At 39.7% G+C, this 17302-nt stretch overlaps 1 protein-coding gene across 1 annotated transcript in view; it reads right to left on the bottom strand.

Annotated features, from left to right (window-relative positions):
* Positions 1 to 1124: 1124 nt before the first annotated feature.
* Positions 1125 to 17302, bottom strand: part of LOC146059467 (uncharacterized) — a 75859-nt gene continuing 59681 nt past the window's right edge. Inside the window, exons 7-9 of the mRNA XM_083171719.1 lie at positions 15453 to 15560; positions 8087 to 8263; positions 1125 to 1540 (exon numbers count right to left, since the gene is read on the bottom strand). Coding sequence (XP_083027845.1) covers positions 1536 to 1540; positions 8087 to 8263; positions 15453 to 15560 — 290 coding nt within the window. The 3' untranslated portion in view covers positions 1125 to 1535. The remainder of the gene's footprint in view (positions 1541 to 8086; positions 8264 to 15452; positions 15561 to 17302) is intronic.

Below are 17302 nucleotides of genomic sequence, written 5' to 3'. Positions count from 1 at the left end.
TAGTTAATTTGTTTCTTTGCAGGGAAAATACTGACTTTTATTTTTACACTGCAATATAGATCTCATGTTGAAGTAAAACTCCACCCAAATCGAATTATCTCTACACAACTGCCCCACCTGCAATGCACATGTTTTTTTCCATTTGAGAAGGAGTTTGCCTCTGCAAATGAACTAGAATAAGGCCCATAGTAAGGATTGGGTAATCAAATAATAGAATATAGCTTTACTTGAAATTCAATACTGTGTTTGATACATTTTAAGTCAATTTCCCAGAGGTGTAAACATGACTAATTCTGGGCTGATTCTGTATCCATAATCTAGGCAATTTCACTCCATGACCTCACCTAAACCAGTTCTCTATTCTACTGCAAAACCTGTTTAGATTCTGCCAAGTTGGAGCACGTATTTTACATGTGTGGGTGAACCCTATTTCACAGAATATTCTATGCAAAGTTAGTGTTATGTACTGTAATGTCTTCCTGTTACTGTGTTAAAACCCTTTTTCTAATCCTGCATCTATGACACGGAGATACAATTGTAATTAACTATTCAGTTAAAGATAATGCATTACTTTATTACAGAAGCATATAAATGGAAAAAATTGTTATTGTTCAAACATAGAAACTAATTAAAATGAGAAAAATTGCTAATCAAACATTTGTATTGTTTCTTTTCTAAATGAAACTGTGCATTCTATGTTTAATGTACTTAAAAACAATATCATCATTATGTATAGGAAAATACACAAATTTTAGTTCACATGACAATTAGAATTATAAGGATATTATCAGTCTGGGGAAGATTTATCAAAGCTTGGGGGTGTATTCTAGTTCATTCTTTCTGACAAAATCCTTCTTAGATGGACAAAACCATGTGCACTGCAGGGGGGCAGATGTAACATGTGCAGATAGAATTAGATTTGGGTGAGTTATTTTGTTTCTGTGCAGGGAAAATACTGACTGCTTTATTTTTACACTGCAATATAGATCTCACTTTGAAGAAAAACCCCACCCAAATCTAATTCTCTCTGCACAAGTTACATCTGCCCCACCCGCAGTGCACATGGTTTTGTCCATCTAAGAAGGATTTTGTCAGAAAGAATGAACTAGAATAACCCCCTTGGAGAGAGGTGATGCATAGAGAGAAAAAGTACCAGCCAATCAGCTCCTGAAATTTTTCAAACAAAGACAGTAAAAGGAGAATTAGGTGCTGATTGGCTAGTACCTAATGGCTCTCTGTGCATTGATAAATTGCCCCACTATTTGAGTATACACCAAAATAACAGTCCTAATGTCTACTGTGTAACTTAAATCTAATACATTTTTTTTTTTTTAAGTGAAAACTTATAGTATTTCTCAAGTTGAGAATAGCACACATTTTGTTTGTTTACATGCAGTAATGAAAATAAAATATTTGCTAAAGATTTAATATTGTTTCTGTAATTTGCTAATCAGCTTTTTCTTCAGTGAAATTCAATAGTAGAGATAGTTCTTTTGATGCTGCATATTATCCATCTTGTTACTCAAACTTCATTATTAGTCTGAAATGATATGTTCATAATAAAATATCAATAAATGTTACATACCACAAATGAAAATGTACTATATGAATAACACAATAGTCATTTCTGTATAAATGTTGGCTTATTTTTTTGTATATTTAGTAATGCAAAGGACAGCCAGTCCCGAGATTTCTGGATTTAAGCCCCAGGTGACTGTTTTGCATGTGCAGAATGACATGGCAGCTACAGGAAAAGCTGGGGCGGTTTCGATCAGTTCCCTATTTTCCTGTTATTACATCCCGCCCTAAATTAGAGAAATTCAATCAAAGTGCAGTTGGCTTTGCACATTTTTTTTCCGAATAAGACATTTTATATAACACAATGCGAAGTTGCTCAACATGCGGCCCCCTTAACTGCTGTGGAACTACACATCCCAGCATGTCTTTCTACAGGTTTTGCATTTTTCTAATAGGAAAATTGTGTAATTCCACAGCAGCTGGAGGAACGTATTTTGAGCACCCTTGACTTTGAGCCAGTGGCACTGAGGAGGGGACTAGCCTCCCTGTTAGTAAATACGTGTTAATATGTTATCATTTAGTTAAACTGAGCTATTGTCTCTGTTGACTAGTACAGTTGAACATTTTACTTCTTGGTATCTTCTATTTATCACATGATTTAACTTAATCAAAAGAAAATTTTGACAGTTCAGACTTAAGAGATTACTTTATAAAGTATAGAATATTGTGGTCGCTATCAGTTCAGCATCAAAATAGTCTACAATTTGCAAGAATTACTGATTACCAACCAATTTCACAGATTATTCGTCAACATTTTGGCCCTCATAAGATATCATAGCATTTGCGCTTTTGGCTAGGTTCTCTTTACATAAAATCGTTTGAATTACATTCAATTAAAACTGACAGAAAGCAGGCCACAGTAAAACCTTTGCAGACCCTTACGTTTACTCATATAGTAACCTGTACAGTAGGATAGTTTAATACTATATTGTGCCTAGGGGCTGTACTGTGTGTGTACAAAGCAAAAAAGTGCACTTTGCATAAAAAATGCATTCCATCAGTATTACGGTTGTGAGATGGCAGTAATGTATACTGTACTCCGCTGTTGCTTACATGAAGAAATTCGTGCTAGAATATAGAGTTCAAATGTGGAAAAGCTAATTCATGTTCATAAGGTCTCACTGGATGATTGGGTCAAAAGGTCGATATGAGCAAGGTCAACAGATAAAATGTCAACTCAAACAAAAAGTTGACATGGGAATGGTCGGCAAATGAAAATGTTTACTTGTTTTTTTGCAGTGGCAATTTGTAGATTTCATCATGGGGCTGCAAATTGGTGTACCACGTCCCCTCATATGGCTTGCTTTGATTGACATGCTTAGGGCCATGGGCCTCATCCTACAAGGCAAACTTTCCCACATCCACATGTATGGTAAAGTATGAAAAAGTTCAAAACAAGAAAAAAATCCAAAAACAGTGTTGACCTTTGCCATGTTGACCTTTTGCTTGTGTTGACCTTGTGAATGTTGACCATATGGTGTTGACCTATAAACTGTCAACCTAGAAACTGTTGACCTTTTGACCGGGACAAAGCTATGCTATTCCTTGCTGGTTCTCTATCAGTAGTCATACCATTTGGAATGAATGAGTTATAACTGCCAATAGATGTAATGCTTATTTGCAAACATACTGTAACCAGAGACTATAAGATTGTGGTAAGCACAATGGTTTAGCTGTTACTAACAAAAAAGGTAAACTGAATAGATGAAATGCTGATTTTTTTATTTGAAGGTCAGTTAATAAATAAAATCATATTTATATAGAAACATAGACTTTGACGGCAGATAAGAACCATTTGGCCCATCTAGTCTGCCCCCTTCTTTTTACCCTTTGGGTAATCTCGACCCTTTTTTCATCCTTATTTATTTGTAAGGATATTCATATGCCTATCCCAAGCATGTTTAAATTGTTCTACTGTCTTAGTCTCTACCACCTCTGATGGGAGGCTATTCCACTTATCCACTACCCTTTCTGTGAAGTAATTCTTTCTAACATTTCCCCTGAACCTACCTCCCTCCAGTTTCAGTGCATGTCCTCGTGTTCTATTACTTCTTTTCCTTTGAAGAAAATTTCCCTTCTGTACTATGTTAAAACCCTTGATATATTTGAAGATTTCTATCATGTCCCCCCTTTCCCTTCTCTGCTCCAAACTATACATGTTAAGATCTTTAAGTCTTCCAGGTAAGTTTTGTGATGTAGGCCATTCACCATTTTAGTTGCCCTTCTTTGTACACTCTCCAATGTATTTATATCCTTCTGAAGATATGGTCTCCGGAACTGGACACAGTATTCCAGATGAGGCATCAATGAGCTATACAGTGGCATTATTATATTTTTTTTTCTGCTACTGAATCCTCTCCCTATGCAACCAAGCATCTGACTTGCCTTCCTCATTGCTTTGCTACATTGCCTACCTGCCTTTAAGTCACTTGAAATAGTGACTCCTAGATCCCTTTCCTCCTCAGTAGTTTCCATTATAGTACCCTTGATACTATATTGAGCTTTTGGGTTTTTGAGACCCAAGTGCATAATTTTGTATTTTGTAGCATTAAACTATAGTTGCCATGCTCGTGACCAATTCTCAAGTTTACTTAGATCATCAGTCATTTGATTTACCCCTCCTGGTGTGTCTACTCTGTTGCATATCTTTGTGTCATCTGCAAAAGGGCATACTTTCCCTTCAATACCATTTGCAATGTCCCTAACAAAGATATAAAGAGCACTGGTCCAAGTACAGATCCCTGGGGTACTCCACTGGTAACATGTCCCTCCATAGAATCCACTCCATTTACTACAACTGTCTGTTTCTTATCCTGCAACCAGGTTCTTATCCATTTAATTGTTTTATAATCTAATCCCACACTTTCAAGTTTATTTAGCAGCCTGCGATGTGGGACAGTGTCAAATGCCTTACTACAGTCTAGATATGCTACATCTACAGCCCCCCTTCATCTAGTATTTTGGTCGCGGAGTCAAAAATAGGATAGAGTTGTTACCTGCACATCTGTCATGTTTTCCAAAACAAAGCAACTGGAGGAATAATAATCAGGACTCATAGGTGTGTTATTAGGGGCATGCATGACATAGCCATGCCCCCACATAGCCACACCCACTGAAAATACCACTCCTGTTCCCCTCTTTGGGGCTGGCCAATGATGTAGCAGCACATTATTGCAGTACCTGCCTTCAACTATCATCATCTCCCCTACATATACAACCAGGAATGGTGTCTGACAATCTGATAATTACGGTCAGTGCAGAATCTGCAATACACACACTTTGCAGTCCCCGTTTGTTTGCTTATGTCAATCTTATAATTGTTTTAAAATATTAAAATACTAAGAAAATAATTTGAGATACTGTATTAACATATAAACACACTTTACATATACTGTATATATATATATATATATATATATATATATATATATATATATATACACATATATATATATGAAGGCAAAGAGTGACCCAAAGAAGCGCCCAATCCGGTATGGCCGCTACTCCACAGATCCCCCCTGTTAGTGGGAGATATAATGCAACAAAGGAAAAGAAAGAGAGTGGAGAGCGCCAAAGGTTTACCAACCACCTTAATGATATGCACAGTGCAAAAAACACAGAATACAATAAAAAATCAATTTTTATTAAAAATTAGATGATCATATCAGGATTTCATCTTTTGAATGCAGTTTCAATAACCCGACGCGTTTCGTCTTGAAAAAGACTTCATCAGGGGTTTAATACATGCACTGTTGGTGGTAAAAATTACAATAAATCATACAGAAGATCAAGATAAAATATACATAAAAATTAAAAATATGCAAATAGGCGTTTAATGACGCCCTGGTACATACCAAAAAAGCAAAGGATCAACAGGATTGATCTTAAAACCGAACACACCTGTCCCTTATAGTGGATAGCGGTTTCCAAAAACGGTGAAAGTCTAAAACAAGTTGTTATAACAAAATGATTAGAAACCTATGGTGTTCGGCCATATATTAGGAGGGTGAGCACATATAGCATGTCACAATTTGAAGAGAAGAGAAACATACTAATAGAGGAAGTGTGGGAGGAGGAAAATGGTACATAGAGAAAACTGGGATCAATATTATCCCATATGACATACCTTTATTGTGGTATGGAATCGTGTCCTTAAACAGAACTGTGGTTGAGGGTTAGAATCAATGGGTGTATAGATCGACCTTCAAGTAGGTATAAAAATTGTGGGTGCCTGAATAATAGTGAAGACCCCATTAATATTTAGAATGGTATACCGAATGGATTAATTAATTAAAAAATTATCGACATACCAGCTGATGACAGAGAGTAAGTCTGTAGGTCGACACACAAGGTGTTTTGCTAGACAATGGTTCTCCTCAGGTGTGTGTAAAGTCCACTAGCAACGGATAATCAACGGGATATAGTATCTAAAATGTATAAGTACTAAACATTGTATTATGCTATTTATATGGACAAGGTAAAAAAAAAAAAAAAAAAAAAACCTAAGAGTATTATGTCACCATCCGCCGGAGGGGACCTGTCAATATGCAATAATGGTCCCATTGAATAATAGAGACGCTGGGGGAGAGTTCCCACCCCTTGTCAATAAGTGAGTTGTATACTTTAGTAACAAAACATATCAGGGTTAGAATAATGGGACCAATCAAATCCATACTTTAGCAACAAAGCATGTCAAGGTTTAGATTATGGGTGCAATCAGATCTAACATATGAACAATACTGAACTAGAGACAGATATAGTAATCATACCATAGTGCTTAATAGCATAGTTACAACCAAACTAACAGGTTAAGCTGTAAATATACAGTGGCATTAAACATATGGGTAGACCAAGGGCTGATACAACATTAACATGGTGCTCTAAAATAAAGATAGATCCACACTGACAAATTCGATGACGGAGATACAGAGTAATTTAGCATATGACTAAACCATCCCAAAGTTCCCTTACCTGTCACGATGTAGACGCCAGTAGCCTGATAGTGAGACTGACCCTGCTAGTGGCTGGCCTCTATATATAGACTTTACACACACCTGAGGAGAACCATTGTCTAGCAAAACACCTTGTGTGTCGACCTACAGACTTACTCTCTGTCATCAGCTGGTATGTCGATAATTTTTTAATTAATTAATCCATTCGGTATACCATTCTAAATATTAATGGGGTCTTCACTATTATTCAGGCACCCACAATTTTTATACCTACTTGAAGGTCGATCTATACACCCATTGATTCTAACCCTCAACCACAGTTCTGTTTAAGGACACGATTCCATACCACAATAAAGGTATGTCATATGGGATAATATTGATCCCAGTTTTCTCTATGTACCATTTTCCTCCTCCCACACTTCCTCTATTAGTATGTTTCTCTTCTCTTCAAATTGTGACATGCTATATGTGCTCACCCTCCTAATATATGGCCGAACACCATAGGTTTCTAATCATTTTGTTATAACAACTTGTTTTAGACTTTCACCGTTTTTGGAAACCGCTATCCACTATAAGGGACAGGTGTGTTCGGTTTTAAGATCAATCCTGTTGATCCTTTGCTTTTTTGGTATGTACCAGGGCGTCATTAAACGCCTATTTGCATATTTTTAATTTTTATGTATATTTTATCTTGATCTTCTGTATGATTTATTGTAATTTTTACCACCAACAGTGCATGTATTAAACCCCTGATGAAGTCTTTTTCAAGACGAAACGCGTCGGGTTATTGAAACTGCATTCAAAAGATGAAATCCTGATATGATCATCTAATTTTTAATAAAAATTGATTTTTTATTGTATTCTGTGTTTTTTGCACTGTGCATATCATTAAGGTGGTTGGTAAACCTTTGGCGCTCTCCACTCTCTTTCTTTTACATATATATATATACATATATATATATAGATACTTGATCAGGGTCCGGCACTCCAAAATAACTTTTGTAATTGCTGCGGTGCCTTCCTCAGAACCCGCAGGTTCACATGCAGAAACTTGAACAGACAGCGGCACTCCAACAGGCTTTTCTTAGCAAGTAAAAAACTTTTTATTACGGTCCTACGCCGTTACGAGGTGGATACCTCGTCATCATGTCCCTGATGACGAGGTATCCACCTCGTAACGGCGTAGGACCGTAATAAAGAGTTTTTTACTTGCTAAGAAAAGCCTGTTGGAGTGCCGCTGTCTGTTCAAGTTTCTGCATATATATATATATATATATATATATATAGCTGTGGTGATATAGACAATTTACTTTTATCAGCGACGAGGACATGCTCTGGTGTGTTTGGGACAAATTGGATTATCATATTAATACATTAATACATACAAGTCATAGGCTCACAGATAGAACATTTTTAAATTAGTCATAGAAACCAGTAGCCATAGTTGACCTATCCTTGTAAGTATTTTGACAATATCAATAATCATTTTGTTTGCTAAAGAAACTTTCTTGCTGTAACATATTTTTCTCTCAACAACATGTTAGCATATTGGTTACCTTTCGGTGAGAACATTTTCATTAGTTCAATGTAAGAGTACTTTTTGTCCTGGTTCCCACCAAAATGTTGTAATAGCTCTTTACTCAGCGCCTCTTCTCCAAAAATGGTCCTTATTTCGTCATAGGTCAGATATCCGTCTGCATCTTTGTCTGCTCCATAAAAAAATACCTGAAAGTCTGAATAAATAAATAATTTAATTAAAGGGCATAATCCCTCTGATAAAGGCAAAAGATGGGCTTCATTTACGGAATGCACTGAGAACTCCAATAAAGTGTGGTTTATAGAAGTGGAGATGTTGCCTGTATGCACTGTGTAATCATATTTTAACTATTATCTTCTAAAAGGAGCTAGTGTGGCAGGGACAGCATTTTCATGAAAGTAAAGTGAAGGATCCAGACCCGGTTTTGGAACAGTATCAAACCCAGGTGTCTAATCAGCAGCACCTGGGGATTCCTGATATAAGGGTTTCCATGGCAGAGTTACCTTGCACTTGATGGTGCTCTTCTGCCGCCAACACTGACCTCCACCGCCCACGAGTGCTACTGTGGTGGCAGAATTGTTCAAACACTGGGCAGCCCTCTAATTGGCTGAGCTATCTCAGCCAATCAGAGGGCTGCCCAGTGTTTTAAACACTTCTGCCCCCACCGCTGACCTCCGCTGCCAGCTAGCGCTACTTCTTGCATTTCATTACAATGCCGCCCTCTGCCCACCCTCTTCCAGCACCCAATGTGCCATCTCAAGATGGCATGTGACATCGAGTGCTGTAAGGGGACACTTTTTGCACCACAAGATAGACATCGCACTTCGATGTTGCATCATATCCAATCGCATAAGTGTATGGGCAGCATAAGATGTATAAATTCAGGCAGATGTGTCATAATTTGGCAGCCCATTTGCTTACTCATTCTGAGGATGCAGCATGTGATGTTGTTTGGTATCCATTCAACTGGCAGGCAGGCACATGCCTTATTTGCTGGATCATGTGACTGGTTTCCTTAGTGCAGGCCGGTGGCGCCGGTCTGCACCGTTCAGCTAGGCACCTCTATCCTGCCAGGTCACATGACAATATTGACCAAATCCATCTGCAGCCACTGTCGACCAGGAGGTATATACAGTAGTTGTTCAATCCACAAGGATCTGATGCCAGTGCAACACTATCTTTCAGCTTGTCAGCAGCAGTGCCCTGAGCTCCCATTAGCAAATCTGAATCAGTTCCAGTCTGGAATTATTTATTCAAGTCTTCAGCTTATGTCCGATCAATCTGTTTTCTCCTTTGAAATTATATTTCTTCAGTCCTCAGCACCAGTCCGGTAAATCTAATTACTAATTTTTGTCCATCTAAGAAGGATTTTGTCAGAAAGAGTGAACTAGAATAAGGCCCTATATTCTTCAGCTTCGAACTCCAGTCCGCTCAGTTTGGTTACTTTTGCGGAAACTACATTCTTCAATTCTCAGCTCCAGACTATACAGTATAATAATTTTCTGGAAATAATATTATTCATTCTTTAGTCAACAAAAACAGGGGGGTTTGTCAATCGCACAGGAAGGTATCGATTATATTGATAGGACCCCTATACACCTATATACATGGTATTATTTATTGATTGTGGGGTGTGCTGCCATTGGACAATGAATAGAATACAATAGGAAGGAAAGAAAAGATTGTCACTAATTCGGCGCACCTGAGAGAAAGAATTTAGTAAAATATAGCTTTTATTGGTTTATTTATTAAGAACTGCGACATCTAAAAACACAAAAATAAAGGTAAGACAGGGTAAGTATAAAAGGGGATTTGACCCCGCGTAGTGTGTCCCCTCTATCCCCAACAGGTCTGTGGTAATTCTTAATAAAAGATACTGTAGGATTGGATCAGCGCATTTGATTGTTGGGTATTCTTAAGATACCTTCTAATTGGTTACAGGGCAAGTGATAAGTATATGTGTGGTGCTATTTCCAGCGTTTTGACAGTTTGCTGCGATATAGCCAGGTATATTATATCTCGCTGTTGTTTGATAGGGCACATACAATAAATTGTTTACAGAAACACAATGTGTACCCCTTGAATCATCGACTGTATAAATATTTTTGCCGGGGGTATTGTTGTTAATGTCTGTTGTGCTGATATCTGCTGGAAGCACTTTATTCGCACAATGTGTATGGTGCTGTTTCCAGCGATTTCACAATTTATTGAGATGTTGCCAGGTGTATTGTGTCTCACTGTGTAGGTGAGCCACGTACAATAAGTTATCTAGGAAAAACAGCAAAGTATACCCCTTCAATCAGCGGCTATATATATTTTTACCAGGGGTATTGCTGTTTATACCTAGAATAAACTGGAAGCACTTCACTATAATCGTTCAAGGGTGATACACAGGATGCACCCTGTTTGGTATGCACCCTTTGATGCTGCGTCTAATGCCGGCTTCTCCCTGAGTAATGGGAGAGAGTCGTGCAGGGCGCTCAAAGTTCAGGCGCTACACTGTTAGTGCAGTCTGTGTCCCGGCTTCCTCTCCGTGTGTTAGGGAGAACCAATTAGAAGGTATCTTAAGAATACCCAACAATCAAAAGCGCTGATCCAATCCTACAGTATCTTTAATTAAGAATTACCACAGACCTGTTGGGGATAGAGGGGACACACTACGCGGGGTCAAATCCCCTTTTATACTTACCCTGTCTTACCTTTATTTTTGTGTTTTTAGATGTCGCAGTTCTTAATAAATAAACCAATAAAAGCTATATTTCATTCTTTAGTCATACTAGAGTTATTTGGACTTCCATTCAGTTTGTCCATCTTCAACAGTGTACAGTATGTCCAGTTAGAGAACAAAGGCCTGCATGTCGGGCACCTCATGAGTCTATACTTCCTTGCAGGGGTTCCTGCTGAAGACACCCCCCCCCCCCCACTCACCCAGCATGTAATACCCCTTTCCCACTGCAGCCTTAAAACAGTATATTGCCGATTTTTTAGGGCAAAATACCATTTAAGGCTGCAGTGGGAAAGCGCCAGAGTTGAAATACCGTTTAAAGTTAAACGGTATTTCAACCCGTTTTCAAAGCAGAGTCCTACTCGGCTAAATAACGTTTAAGAGGCAGTGGGAATGCCTCTTAAACGTTATTTAGCCTCCAGGCAGTCCCAGTGCCTGATGAAACCTAGTAGTTCGCACTTTGTGCATGTGTAATGTGTGCACGTGCATACTAATGAGCCGCTAATTACATATGCGCATATGTAATGAGCGGTTAATGCGCATATGTAACTAGTCTCATCAGGCACTGGGACTGCCTGTATCCTGCATGGACCCTGCAATGACCCCTGCTGCCTCCCCACTGCCCACAGGTAAGTACAAGGGGAGGGGAGGTGGGGGCACAGGGCAGGTACAGAGGGGGGGGGGGGGTTAGGCACTATTTACACTGGGGGGGGGTTAGGCACTCTTTACACTGGGGGAAGGGGGGGTTAGGCACTATACATTATACACGGTTCACTGCAATGGGAATGGTACTTAAATGGTATTTAAAACGGTAATCTGCTGCAGTGGGAATGCTAATACTGTTTTAAATACCATTTAAGATTACCAGTACTTTAAACTGGTCTGCAGTGGGAAAGCAGCATTAGATTCCGCTTCCCTCTTCAGGGTCAGGACAATCTCTTCACTGGTTCTTTACACAAGCGATATATATAACCTGCTAAATCTAAATTACAACTTCTGTGTTCCAATTGAGTGAGTCCTCTAGACTTCCAGTCAGGCCCACAAACACCGCTCTTTACAATATGTGTCAGATTTATGTCAAGAGTAAAGATAGCTACTCACTGAGAAATTTTTGGGATAAATTTACACATTTTCTGCCACAGCACATGAATTTGCATAAGTCAGCCCACAAATAGGTTGAGGTAATCAGGATAAATCATAGGAAATATAGACAGACATTTTTAGAATGACGACACACATGATATAGGGGCCTTTTGCTCATTATCTTCAGGCAAATCTGACTGATTTGATAAATACTAAGCATTTCTGTTTTTGTACTGTTTTATCAGCGTTTGGTAAAATGGTCATGCCTATACCAATCACTCTACTGGTATTTTGAGAGAGGACTACGCCCATATGCAGCCTCCTTTGTCCGGGCCCCCACCACTATAGCTTGCAGAGCAGCGCTATAGACTCTGAGGCACAAATCTCTGGGAAAATGGCATAGTAGTCTTTTTCTTCTGGCAACTTTCACAGTGCTGCTGCTGTCATCAGGGGAGGGATAAGTATTAAAAAGTGCAGTGGACTCAAGAGCCTGTGTGCACCGCACACACTGCACCCATTATAAATATGCCACTGGCTAAGCCAAATATGAGCAAATCATTCCAATATTTGTATAGTGAATACCTATCTTAACAAATGTGTATACTTGAGCCTTACAATGAGAACATAGATTAGACATGTGGCTTTGCAGTATTCATAGGTCTATAAATGGTCAAAATAACCTATTTGTAGGAAAGCGGATTGTAAAGTGATGACACTGCCTGTTTTTATGTCGTAAAAACATTTCAAAGATAAGATGGCTATTGTGAAGCTCATACATAGATGTGTCTGAATCTGCGGTTGATTGCTTTAGTCATGTTTGGTCACAGCGTGTAGAAGATCTTTGTATGTTTCATTATGGCGGATGAGGAAGAGGTGTCTGTGAGGTTATGTCAGAAATGTGTGATTGAATTTTTGTGCTAAACTTGGAAAAAGCAGAAATTAAATGGCAATCATATGATGGAGAAACAATCAGCCATGCTGTAGTATTTCGGTGGTGGAAGCATTTCAAAGAAGATAATATGTGAATGACAGATGAGCACGTTCTGGGAGACCATCCATCATGGTTACAGATGTCAAAATTGCCAAAGCTGCAGAGATGTTGCAAAATGACAGAAGGTTAACTTTACATGAACATTCAGCTTCACTTGGTATCACATTCAAATGGGTTCAGCATATTTTGATAAAGAAACTGAAAGTGCATCTTTTGTGTGCCAGGTGTGTACCCAAAGATCTCACAGAAGAGCAGATGTGATGACAAGTTGAATCATACAAGAACACCAATCAAATGATGGAGAGGATACCATATTTCCTGACATCTATTGTGCCAAATCATGGAATTGTCATTATTATACAGTATCCAAACATCAAGCCAGAGTGTGGAAATATGTGACTTTGCCTCTGTTTGATTTTTTGACATGTAAAGTCATTTTTCTGCTGGGATCTCTCAGAAACTCAGTAAAAGTGTCCCCATTGTTCCCTGTCATCGGGTCTGCTGCTACTACTACCACCACTACTGCTTCTAGTTGGCTGCGACTGAACCCTGATAAAACAGAAGTGCTTATGATAGGTCACAGGACAAGACTGCAGAAGAGCCAACCGAACTGTAGTTTTGATAAGGAGATACCCACTAGCTAAGCGAAATTAGGGGTTAAAAATCAGGACATTGACAAACATTTAGTGATGAAAAATAAAGATTTGTGTGAATAGATTTTAAAACATGTGGGCAGGTATAGTAGGAGGATGCAGTTATTACTTTAAGGGATAAGTCCCATTAGGATAATGTCTTTATTTGTATATGAGTCATATTGATGAAAAAATAGAAAGTACACCTTGTATTTACCTAAATAGGCTTCACATTATTAGGCAATTGCCTGTTTGAAGTTTTAACAAGGAGAATTTCTTACCACATGCAATTTATATAGTACAGTAATTGACACATTTGTGTCAAATCACACTGTTCTGCTGGCAAAGTGCCGAGACACTTATAAAGAGCAACTATGTAGTTGTTTGACAGTGTGAGATTGACTGGTGACCTCTGCTGGTGGTTGTATGTATGATGCTTAATACATTTTTGGACCAGAGTCTCAATTTGTGTTGATTTGTAGTAGTGCCTGTTGACACAGTGCCCAGATGTTGTATATACCAAATGTGTGGTTTTTAAGCAGTGTCAGATTTTTTTCTATATTGTGTGTCCTGTAAAAACACTATTGACCTCTGCTGGTATTTGGCTTATATGACACTTGTACACACTTAGAATGAATCTCGGCTCTTAAATATTTGTTATTATCAGCAGGGCAGGCGACAGGGGGGGGGGGGGGGTCAAGGGGGACAAGTGTGACGGGCCCCAGAGATATGAAGGGCCCCAGAGCTTCCATGCCTGGGCACGGCCACTGTCTGTACTAGCTGGCCTGTCAATGACCCTTACGGGCCGGCCATCTAATGTGCACCATTTGTTTTTGGCTGAGTCTGACTGACTCACTGTGTGCCACTGCTGTCTACTGTGTGTGCGCCCTTCCACTTGGTGCTCAGAGTCATCTACTCTGTATGTGCACACGGCCTGGTGCCATCAGGACTGAGATCGAGAGAAGTCCGCACCTGAAAGCAGGATCCGGAGCAGTGAAAGGTTAAGGCTCATGCAAAAGAGCGTTGTGTGGATTTGGGATTAGGTGGGGGGGCCCAGAAATATCATTGTACAGGGCCCCAAGATTTCTGTTGCCGGCCCTGATTATCAGTGTCTTTGCCGTGGCTGGATACTGAGCTGTCCTTCTAATATACACTTAATGCATCATGTGTATAGGACTAATAAAGAGGAGGCACTGTGAGAACAATGGAACAGCCCTGTTCCAGCCACCTAACACCCATTCTGTACTCCCTTCACTTCACTGGCTGAATTCATCTGGGGGTCCAGCTTTAAGCGCTGTGGCTCCAACTATTTGGAACTCACTTCCCCACTCAGTTTGAGAAGCTTCCACTCTGGAAACATTAAAAAATTTACTCAAGACTTTCCTGTTCACCCAATCAGTTCACTAATGTCCCTTGTTAAGTTGTTAAGTTTGTTTTGTATGTTGTGCTGTAAAAGGCAAATGCAAGCACTTTAAGTCTTATTCGGAGAAAAGTGCTATATAAATAACATTATTATTATTATTATTATTATTATTATTATTATTATTACTACTATTAGCACTTCTGCTAGGACTACTACTACTACTACTGTTATAACCCTTACTACTGCTACTATCCATCAGAGACTTTATTACCAGGGTAATAAGGAGATTTAACAAACTTCCCTAAATAGATGTGCTTTCATTGCACACATAAAGAATGGCAAAATGGACAAGGGCGATGTTGATAAATGCTGCATGTGGATGACAGAAGTTGCATGAAGGCCATCCCCTGATGAAAGTGTTTGTTATTCAGGATATGCTTCTTCAGCCACTGTTCAGCATTACATGCAGATAGTAAAGTCACACTTCTGCACCTCCCCAGAGCCCTGTGGTGATTTTCAAACAGACCACTTTACAGGTAATGCAGAGAGTCATCCAAAACGGATATCAATAAGTACTGTATGACACCTTACCTGCTCGACTTTTCAGTAGAGAAGTTGATATGTGGTAAACGTTCCTAGACTCATCCTTCTGCTTTGAAATTGGTTGCATGGTGGTCTTAATTTCTTGACTCATCTCTGCTATGTATATAAAATAACATTGTTAATTTACTGTGATTTTGTGTATCACTAGCTTGATTTAATATACATAATGTGCAGAATAATAGCGCATAAAGATTGCTGATGTTTTGGCAGGAATAAAACTAGTAGGGGAGGTCGTGGAGTATACAGTATACTGAGTATCAGGTTTGGTGTGTGTGTGTGGGGGGGGGGGGGGGGGGGGACTGGGCTGAGAGGACTTATCTCCATATAGTTAAGGTGGGCCTGGTTGCACTACAGCTGCTACACAGAAGGGGTAGCTGGGAAGGTCCCTGCAGTTCGCATAGATTTTGAATCAGTTTCATGTGACTCAGCACAGGGAATCAGAGGAGGATGTGCTAAGCTAAATGCTGATCTGATTGATTTGGCGCATAGCAAACTCATGTAATTGATCTCATAAGAGACTACAGGCCATTAACCGGAGATCAGCACCAAGGAGACCCACAAACCTTCTATCATTCCTGTCAGGAATCCAGGATAGATGGAATGTGGAGTAGGCCTATGTGATAAGGATTTGATTGGAAAGTGAAGAGATATTATAGGGAAGGTATGATGGCCATGTGTGGTGGTTGTTGGCATGTATGTGTGTTTGGGAAGGGGGGTGATAATAGCCTAATTGCATGCACATCTTATTAGATTTTTAGGAGAGCTAATAAGGGCCACAGTCTAATCAGGGCCACAGAAAGCAGCAGCACTGCAGCAGGGCCTCTTCTACAAACGTGTGCACAGGTTTGGGTAATGTCCCGTGGTGGGGAGGGGGCAGAGCAGCAGGGAATAGACAGCATTTATTCACTGAGACAGAGAGGCTGGGGGCATGGCAAGCAATTTACACAGCGCTAGCCATGCTCCATAAGTTAGGTAAATGGGGGTGTGGCTTACAGCCACAGCATCTACACAAGACCACACACCTCCTGCATATGCCACACCCTTTTCTGGGCATGCGGTAAAGCCAAACAAGGGTCCCAATTTAGGCGTTTGTAATGTTGGGAATGTATTCTATATATACTGGCAGTAGGTGCAAGTAGAATTTGTTTCTTAGTGGTATAGATAGTGCATCCCACAGATGCCTGTGCCAAAAATTGCCAAGGTCATGTGTCATAAGGGGGCATGGCCACACAAAACTATAGGAGTGGCTACATGGCAATAGGGGCTTGAAACGTTATGGCATACACCATAATGGCCATTACATGTGAAGTCACACCGTAATGCTCATTACCATGATGCCGCACACTGTAATGCCCATTACACATGATGCCACAAACTGTAATCCCCATAACACATGATGCCACACATACCATAATCCCCATTGCACATGACTCCACACACCGTAATGCCTATTGCACACGATTCCACACACTGTGATGCCCATTACACATGACACCACACACCGTAATGCCCATTACACATGACGCCACACACAGTTATGCCGTTGACACCATTTTATGTCCCACACACAAAAATACCACTTACAAATTATGCTCCAAAGTAAGCCGCCTCTGTTCACCATCTACAGACCCATCTCTCTGCTCTCTTTTTCCTCCAAAATGCCTTATGACCTTTCTTTCCTCCCACTCACTGCTTGACCCATTTCCATCTGGCTTCTGTCCTGTCCTCTCCACTCCACTCCAGGACCACTACTATTTCCTTGACCTATCTGCTGCTTTTGAAACTTTGGAAACCCATTTCTTTCTGCAAATCTTTACTCCTTGGTCTATGTGATAATA

Source organism: Crinia signifera, chromosome 1 (assembly GCF_055691185.1).
Source record: "Crinia signifera chromosome 1, ASM5569118v1, whole genome shotgun sequence".
NCBI lineage: Eukaryota > Metazoa > Chordata > Amphibia > Anura > Myobatrachidae > Crinia > Crinia signifera.
This window is presented reverse-complemented; position numbering and strand designations above follow the sequence as displayed.